The sequence below is a fragment of the Rutidosis leptorrhynchoides genome, chromosome 4 (assembly GCF_046630445.1).
Source record: "Rutidosis leptorrhynchoides isolate AG116_Rl617_1_P2 chromosome 4, CSIRO_AGI_Rlap_v1, whole genome shotgun sequence".
NCBI classification, from domain to species: domain Eukaryota; kingdom Viridiplantae; phylum Streptophyta; class Magnoliopsida; order Asterales; family Asteraceae; genus Rutidosis; species Rutidosis leptorrhynchoides.
This window is the reverse complement of record NC_092336.1, coordinates 358755018-358765142: the sequence shown is the minus strand read 5'-3', so window position 1 is coordinate 358765142 and position 10125 is coordinate 358755018. Positions and strand designations below refer to the sequence as shown.

The following is a 10125-nucleotide window of genomic DNA, read 5'->3' as shown; positions in this document are numbered from 1 at the left end:
TTGATAGATCTATCGGGCCTGACAACCCCAACCGGACTGGACGACCAGTATTCAACGGTTGCACAGTACTTCGTTTCGTGACTACACTTGGTACAGTGTAGTAAGATTTCATAATAAAGGGAATATGCGACGTGATTAAATGTTAAGTATGGTTACCAAGTGCTCAACCACTTAGAATATTTTTATTAAAATGTTTACATATGAAATCTTATGGTCCATTGTTATAACGCTGCTAGCATCAAACCTATATATCTCACCAACTTTATGTTGACGTTTTAAAGCATGTTATTCTCAGGTACGAATTAAGTCTTCCGCTGTGCATTAGCTCATACTAAAGGCATTACTTGGAGTCGATCATCGCAATGGAACCAAATGTTGAAGACTCTGTCCAGATGGATAAGGACGGGTCTTTACAATACTGGTGGGATATTAGGATTCACACCAAGCCTATGTTCAGCTACATGACATGGTTCTCCAGTCAAATCAGAATCTTGCCACGCAAAAACATATAAATTGGTTGCTAAGATTTTGTAAAGTTTTTTCTTTGTTTCTTTTGCTATTGTGTTTTCAATGATAATTTTCTGATCTGGAAATTCTGGATTTGGCGACACTGAACCATCTTCATGTACAATTGGGTTAACATCTGTTCTGTTTATTTGCACACATTCTATTGCTCTTCTCCGTTCAGCGTATAGCGTGGCGATACCAGCCGGTGTGGGAAATTTCATCATTTCGTACACCGTTGACGTCACAGCTCCAAATGTCATCATAGCTGATCGACCTAAAATGACATTATACTGTGAATTTGCTTTGACAACTAAAAACTCAATATGAGTTGTTCGTTTGAATGGTGTTTTTCCCAAGACTACTTCTAACACTATGCTTCCTTCTGACCATGACGGATCATTAGCAAAACTTGCTAAGGGAACAAACATGTCTTTCAACTTCTCCTTAACTCTTTCTGGTAATTGTTCAAAACAATGCTCATACATGATATTTGCTCCTACTCCTGTATCAGTATATATTCCCCCAACAATGAAATTTGCTATTCGGGCTTCAATCACTACAGGAGCATCAGATGGATTAGTGTTAAACATGGAAGGAAAAGCAATCAATTCCTGTTTCCAATCTTCTAATGCTTCTGCTTTCCTTCGTTGTATAGCTTGCCATGAGTGTATCATGTTTGCTTCAATAGGTGTTATCTTGCGATTACGCCTTTTGGTGCTCTTAAGAGTTGAGTGATCCTTTAGAACGGATGGCGCCATTTGTTGATACAATTTTCCGTATAACGGTTGTAAGGTACCAGTACAAGACAATAGCTGCTTAGCATGTGGCGTATGATGTTAATTAATGTTTGCCCTCGAGAAATAATCTTTGCAGACTCGGAAAATGGATGAGAGATCCGTGGGGTGGCCTCAATCAATCTGGGGATCAATATGTAATTGATCCGTCTAGCGTATTATTGCTAAGCGGCTAATGTGAATTTAGAGTGAGAAAGAACTGTGTGAGAGAGAAAGTGTACTTATCTCTGACTGAAGTTCCCATGTGAAATATGGTAACCCAGGGGGTCTATTTATAGGCGTAGAATGTCCGAAATTCTCGAGATACATGTGTTAATCGCTGATTAATTCTGTTATGCGAAGTATCCGGAAGGTCGGTGGCGTGTGCTGACGTGGCTGAGTGTCATTCACGCGCTGAGTAAAAGGGCTTAAGCATTGAAGCTGCCTACAGGGCTTACGCATGACGCTGGGCGGCCTGCTAAACGCTGGGCGGCAAATAATGAAAACTGCCAAATTTTGTTATCTTTTGTGCATTTTGATCCATTCTTCTGTATAAAATGGTGTTTTTATGCGTGTATCCCCTAGGATACACCATTAGCCTCGAAATGTATGTCAAGGTCAAGTTCTAACTCTAAATGCTAACATCGGCACTCCTAACGAAAAAGATAGTGAAGCATTAAAAATGAATGCTTATTGGGCCATTTTTGGGGTGCCTCAGAACAATTATATCGGGTTGATAATGCATAGTCATGCAATGCTCTTTTAGAGAATCATTTCATCCTTAAGAAGATTTATGTCCTCATTTGTCTTAATATTAGAACAAACACGCTTGATTTTCGAAAGTACTTTTTCAGAAAGTATAATTTAGCCAAAATTTTTGAAAAATTAACGTTGAGGACAAAGAATCTAAATAGTAGGTATACTCGAAAAGCTTGGTAAAATTTTAAGTTTAGAACATTTTTCGAGCATCCCATAGCTAATTTCAGTGTACTACACCGCTATCCCACACTTAGAGGAGCATTGTCCCTAATGTTCATTCTTAGATTTTAGGGACCTAAAATCCCACACTTGGAGTTTGAACATGTCAGAAAATGTATCTAAGCTCAATATTGGGTTGGAATCCCACACTTATTGATAAGCTTAGGATAGGGTATAGTTTAAGGATATAACGAAGCAAAATTAATAAACGAAGAAAAAGAAATGAATAACTCCCCTTGGGTGTGGCTGTGAGCCGAGGATCTGAAGGTAGACTGAGTTGGAACCATCTTGTGCTGGATTTGAATCAGTTTTCTTGAAGTTTACTTGAGCTTATTAGGGCGTTCTCATCCTCCATACACCATTCACCAATAACTTACAATGAAATAATCAACGGGTTTCCTTGTCGTTTCATCATTATTCAAAGAGTCTTCGCCACAGGCATCAATAACTGTCTATTACTTGTAAAAATAGAAAAGATTAAACCTAGACAGGTGATTCAGCTTTAGGCCATAGACTCACTGATTTGCGTTTTGATGAAAAAGTTATTTGAAAACTGGAGAGTTTCAAAATTAGGTTTTTTTTTTATTATTTATTTTAAAATTCAACAAATCAGTGTATGACTAAAAAAACTTAATCCCACACTTAAAGTGTTGACTGCCTTTAATTTTAAAACTTTTGAAATAATATAGCAATTAATTCACTTATGCCCAAGACAAGTAGGAGAAATGAATTCGTGCTAAGAAACGTTGAAAATTTTATTTTAAGTTTCACTTTTCACTTATTCAATTAACCTAATTAACCTAATTATCCTAATCTAACTACTACTAAAGCTATAAAAAAATAAACACACGGGTTGCCTCCCGAAAAGCGCTTGTTTTTGTTCGAGTCACGAGCCTGACTCTAGCCTTATATCTCAGAAAATCTAGTCGGCTACCGATGAGAAGAGAAGGTGGTTTGAAGTGAATGCTTTGTTTAAATTGAGGTATAACAAAGCTATCAACTTCTTTTACATCCTTGATTTGTGCGGGTTAGTCAAACGAGTCCTCATCACTCAATGATGTGTATGTCATTATGTATTTGAGTAATGGTTTATAGGGTAGCCCTGACGCAAAACCCGTCTTTCTTCTAAGTGACTTTTGGTTGGTCATGATGTTGTACTCTAAGGATGGAGGTGGGACGATATCCATTGACGTCTCCAATATGGTAGCAACATTAACAACTATTTCGGTGCTAGAATCCTCCATCTCTTTCTTCTTATCCGGGCTTTCCATTTAAATTTCTTCATCCACCTCCTCGTCACTTTGGTCGGGAGCTTAAGTATAATTGGTTCAGAGAGTTATTCTAGAACAAATTCTCTCTAGTCATTAAAAGATCAAAATAAGGTGGAAGTGAAGATTGAGTTGGTGTGAGTGGTTATTCTTCTTGTCTTCTACTTCTATCTTCTTCTCCTCATTCTTGGAATAAAAGGTGACTTTCCTAGTGGAGATGGTATTTATTTCGTCGTTCCCATCAGAAGGACATACAGACTTGTCGATCGTGAAAGTGACCTCTTCTCTACGGGCTCTCAAGGTGATAGTATGTGAATACAAGTCAACGATCGCTTTGGCTGTATTCACGAAAGGCCTTCCTAAGATGATAGGGGTTTTCACGTCTTCTTTAAAATCCATAACCACAAATTCGGTCAGAAAAAGGAATTTGTCGACCTTAACCATGACGTTCTCAGCGATTCCCTTCGGATATCTAGTGGATTTGTCAGCTAGTTGGATGCTCATTTTGGTAGGGTTAAGGTTTCCAATTTTGAGTTTCTCGAATAGTGAGTAGGGCATGAGATTGATGCTGGCACCAAGGTCAGCCAGAGAATAGATAGTACCAGATTGGTAGATAGAACAAGGGTAAATCGTCCGGTATCCCCTAGTTTTTCAGGAATAGTATTTAAGAGAATGACCGAACAATCCACATTCAGTGGGACATTGGGTACTTCGGGTACCTTATCCTTGGTTGATAGGAGTTTCCTAAAATACTTCTTACTATGAGGATTTTTGGACACAGTGTTCAAAATTTACCGCCAAGCTTGAAAGAATTCATCTTGTTATGTCTTTGCTTGAGACGGCCCGGGAATGGAATGAGTGCTTTCCCACTAGGTTTAGGTGATGACTCAATGACTATTACCGAACGGGTATTAGTTAGTTTCTTCTCCTTAGAAGAAACTGAAGGTTGACTATGTGCCACCTTTGAGTCATTTTTAGGACAACCTAGAGAATCGAGACGTTGTTTGATAATGCTAAAAACGAACATATATTTAATAGCATTATCCCTCAAGGAAGACAAGCTTTTAGTTGCAATTGTTCTATTTACAAGTGATATTCGTTTAAATAATAAAAGTTGAAGATAAAAGACAGATTCGACGAATTGAAGACGCAAATGACCAAAAAGCTCAAAAGTACAAAATACAATCAAAGTGGTTCAAATTATTGATGAGAAACGTCTCAAAATTACAAGAGTATAAGACGCGAAAAGCAAAATACAAGATATTAAATTGTACGCAAGGACGTTCGAAAATCCGGAACCGGGACCAGAGTCAACTCTCAACGCTCGACGTAACGGACTAAAAATTACAAATCAACTATGCACATAAATATAATATAATATTTAAATAATTCTTATAATTATTTATATATTATATTTATTTATTAAAACGTCGACAAGCTTGGGAACAAAAACATGTGAGCTGGTACCTACCTCCATGCGATCGCATGGCCTGGAGGCACAAAAGCCATGCGATCGCATGGCACACTTTTTCAGCTCAGGTCCTATAAATTTGGCAGTTTGGTGATGATTTTAACCATCTTTTTCTTTCCTTTCTCTCAACGTAAACATATATATATATATATATATATATATATATATATATATATATATATATATATATATATATATATATATATATATATATATATTATAATTTTAATTTTAATTCTAATAATAAGGGTATGTTAGCGAATGTTGTAAGGGTGTAAGTCGAAATTATGTCCGTGTAACGCTACGCTATTTTTAATCAATGTAAGTTATGGTTAATGTTATTTTTAATTTAATGTCTCGTAGCTAAGTTATTATTATGCTAATTTAAGACGAAGTAATCATGATGTTGGGCTTTATATTTGTTTAATTAAATGATAGTTTGTTAATTTAATATAAAGATTTACAATTGGACTTGCCTATAAATAACCATATACACTCGATCGGACACGATGGGCGGGATATTTATATGTACAAATAATCGTTAATTTAACCGGACACGGGAATGGATTAATAGTTAATAGACTTATTAAAACAGGGGTAAATTATGTACAAGGACACTTGGCGTAATTGTTAACAAAGTATTAAAACCTTGGGTTACACGCAGTCGATATCCTGGTGTAATTACTAAACAAAGTATTAAGACCTTGTTACAGTTTAAGTCCCTAATTAGTTGGAATATTTGACTTCGGGAATAAGAATAATTTGATGAAGACTTTCGCACTTTATGATTATGATTGATGGACTATTATGGACAAATCCGTATGGACATATCGAATAATCCAGGACAAAGGACAATTAACCCATGGGAATAAACTAAAAACAACACGTCAAACATCATGATTACGGAAGTTTAAATAAGCATAATTCTTTTATTTCATATTTAATTGCACTTTTAATTATCACACTTTTATTTATTGTCATTGTATTTAATTGTACTTTTAATTATCGTACTCTTTAATTATCGCAATTTTATTTTATCGCACTTTTATTTATCGCAATTTCATTATCGTTATTTAATTTACGCTTTAAATTAAGTTATATTTATTTTTAATATTTTACATTAGGTTTTAACTGCGACTTAAGGTTTAAAATCGACAAACCGGTCATTAAACGGTAAAAACCCCCTTTTTATAATAATAATATTACTTATATATTTTTTTGTATTTTTACAAATATAGTTTTTAAAAAATATAGCGTAAAGCTTTTTTAAAAGATCCCTGTGGAACGAACCGAACTTACTAAAAACTACACTACTGTACGATTAGGTACACTGCCTATAAGTGTTGTAGCAAGGTTTAGGTATATCCACTCTATAAATAAATAAATAACTTGTGTAAAATTGTATCGTATTTAATAGTATTTCCTTGTAAAAATTAATACTATTTCCTAGTACACCTCGCACACATCAAGTATTTTTGGCGCCGCTGCCGGGGACACTAAAACGCCGGAAGCGAAACGCTATATATATTAAAAAAAAGATTTTTTTTAAGTTCTTTGTATAAAAAAAATATACGTTTTAAATATTAAAAACCAAAAATATAAAAAGAAAATATAAAAAATCTATATATTTGTTTTTAAGAGTTGTTAAATATATATAAAGTTAAAAAGTATTTTTTATTTTAGTTTTTAAAATTAAATTTGTATTTAAGTTATATATATATATTTTATATAATCTTAAAACAGAAAAATAATAATAATAATAATAATAAAACATTCGGGCCTGAACACTGTAGCAGCCCAATACAAGGCCTGGAATTCGAAGCCATGCGATCGCATGAACATGCCTGACAATCCCTAATTGATTCTCGTACAACATTAATTACGGAGTAATAATTATTATAATTATTATTAAACCCTAATTAGGGTATAATTATTATATTATTTAGTTTTAATTTTATTATTTTGTATTATTTAGTTTTAATTTAGTTTTATTAGTTTTAAAATTAATAGTTTTATAAAATAAATAATATAAAAATAATTTTTTTTTAAAATTGTACTTTTTACAACTTTAAGTTTATTTTTATATTTTGTATCTTTTTGTTTGTTTTAGCGTAATATTTTTTTTCGCTCGTATTTAGTTTTAAGTCATAGTTTTTGCCATAGTTATTTTTATTTCTAGATTTTTAGGCTTTGTCGTAAAATCCCTTAAGTGATTTTTCTTTAGACTAAGATTTAGGTGCTTTAGAATTTTGCGACGCCGTTTTTATATTTTAGTACCTTTTTAAGTTATTGCCATTTGAGATATAATATTTCTTTTAAGCTTTAATATTTTTAGACGCAACTTTTAATTCTTAGTTTTTAGTTCTTTTTTAAGTTTCGACGCGCTACGTTCTTTTTATTATTTTTCGACTATTTATTTGTCGACATTTTTCGACGCGCTCTTTTTCTTTTTTATTTTTCGCCGCTCTAGTTTTTAGGACTTAGATTTTTTTCTATTTCTTCTCTAAAATTTCATTAAATTTCAACGAAAAATTATTTTAAGCAGTTAAATTGATAGACATCCAAATTTTCTGCTTCGTAGTAATAGTTGGATTTGTTAGTGGCTGAGTTGTGAGCTTCCGATTTAAAGGGTTCTGGCTCCCTGCTGCATCTATTGGCTATTCGAAACGTGGGCAAAAGCAGAAAAGTCTATTAATTTGATAACTTATATAATTTTTATCTTTTATAACTAATAGGATATTCAGTGAATGCACCGAGAAAAACGTTCACCACCTTTTGTATGTTCACCACCTGTAACTCGATTAAGACATCTAGCAAATATTGTCGCTATTGATTTTTCTTTAGAATCGTCGTCCAGTCGACCAAGTACTCCAATTCAAATTTCCGATAATCCATTTTTTGAACCCAACCTAATAATTGAGAATCCGGAGGATATTCAGGGACAATTCAGAGATCCTGAACCATTAATCTTTCCTCCGGAACCACCAATCATTCAAACAGAGATTATTGAGGAACCAACCATTAAATCAGAATCCTATAGTGATTCAGATTCAACAAATTCAATCACGGAGAATCTGGAACCTCTAAGTATGGAAGACCGAATGCGAGCTAAACGCACTGGCCAATGTCACGCAATTACTCAACCAGACATTAATGCACCAGATTATGAAATTAAAGGACAAATCCTACACATGGTAACTAATCAATGCCAATTTAGTGGTGCGCCGAAGGAAGATCCAAAAGAACATCTTCGTACATTTAATAGGATCTGCACTTTATTCAAAATAAGAGAAGTTGAGGATGAATAAATATATCTCATGTTATTTCCCTGGACTTTAAAGGGAGAAGCCAAAGAGTGGTTAGAATCGTTACCCGAAGGGGCGATTGATACATGGGATGTTTTAGTTGAATAATTTCTTAAACAATTCTTTCCGGCATCTAAAGCCGTGAGACTTCAAGGAGAAATAGTTACGTTCACACAAAAGCCAAATGAAACTCTTTATGAGGAGTGGACAAGATTTGGAAAATTATTAAGAGGATGTCCGCAACATGGTTTAGACACCTGTCAAATAGTACAAATATTCTACCAAGGATGCAACATCACTACAAGAAAAGACATCGATATAGCAGCTGGCGGTTCCATTATGAAGAAAACCGCAACTGACGCTTATAAAATTATTGATAACACTGCTTCCCACTCACATGAGTGGCACCAAGAAAAAGATATCGTTAGATCATCTAAAGCTGCTAGAGCCGATTCTAGCCATGACTTAGATTCCATTTTCGCAAAGATAGATGCTGTCGAGAGACGAATGGAAAAGATGACTAAAGATATCCACTCAATACGAATTAGTTGTGAGCAGTGTGGAGGACCACATTTGACAAAAGATTGTCTCAGTATTGAACTAACAATGGAACAAAGAGAGAATGTTTCATACATGAACCAAAGGCCTGGAAATAATTATCAGAATAATTATCAACAGCCAAGACCAATCTACAATCAAAACCAGAATTATAACCGAAATGTTCCATACAACAACCAACATGGTCCTAGCAATCAACAAGTATCCAACATTACTTACAATCAGCAAAGACCTATTTTTCAAAACAAACCACCACAAACCGATGATAAAAAGCTAAATTTAGAAGATATGATGTCAAAGCTAGTTGAATCTCAAACACAGTTTTTCACATCTCAGATACAAACCAATGAACAAAATGCTCAAGCATTTAGAAATCAAAAAGCTTCTATTCAAAATCTGGAACAAGAAGTAAGCAACCTAGCAAGGTTGATAGGTGAAAGAAAACCGGAAAGTTTACCTAGTGATACAAATTCTAACCCCCGGAATGAAACAGCTAAAGCCATTACCACAAGAAGTGGTATTACACTTAAACCACCTGAAATACCTGTAATTTCTGATGATGCTATTCCTACTCCACAAGAACCACAACCTGAGCAAAATAAGGAAACAAAACCGGTAGTTGAAAAGGTTAATGAAGATAACACAATTAAGGCTAAACCTTATGTTAAACCATACCAACCACCACTTCCTTACCCGAGTAAAATGAGAAAAGAAAGACTTGAGCTGAGCAATCCAAATTCTTGGATATGTTTAAACAAATAAATGTAAATCTTCCTTTCATTGATTTGATTTCAGGAATGCCTAGATATGCTAAATTCTTGAAAGATCTAATCACAAATAGAAAGAAAATGGAAGAACTCTCGGTTGTTACTATGAATGCTAATTGTTCTGCAGTGCTGTTGAATAAGATACCAGAAAAATTATCAGATCCAGGAAGTTTCACAATTCTATGTTTTCTGGGTAGTCTTAGTTCAATAGAAGCATTGGCAGACTTAGGTGCTAGTATAAATCTAATGCCATATTCACTATACGCTAAACTAGACCTTGGAGAATTGAAACCAACACGAATAAGTATACAACTAGCCAATAGATTAGTAAAATATCCTAGAGGGATAATGGAGAACATGCTAGTTAAAGTTGGTACTTTAGTATTTCCAGTAGATTTTGTTATTCTGGATATGGAAGAAGATTCTCGAGTTCCTCTCATATTAGGAAGACCATTCTTAAACAAAGCTAAAGCAATAATAGATGTGTTTGGAAAGAAA

The 10125-nt window shown here is 34.2% G+C and overlaps 1 protein-coding gene across 1 annotated transcript; it reads right to left on the bottom strand.

Moving 5' to 3' along the window:
- Positions 1–410: 410 nt before the first annotated feature.
- LOC139841791 (uncharacterized) lies at positions 411–1265 on the bottom strand. Its single transcript, XM_071831990.1, has one exon. It carries the CDS (start codon positions 1263–1265, stop codon positions 411–413), a length of 855 nt encoding a protein of 284 aa, XP_071688091.1.
- Positions 1266–10125: the final 8860 nt, after the last annotated feature.

Coding starts and splice junctions, on each gene's coding strand:
- LOC139841791 (XM_071831990.1), bottom strand. CDS start 1,265: ATGGCGCCATCCGTTCTAAAGGATCACTCAACTCTTAAGAGCACCAAA.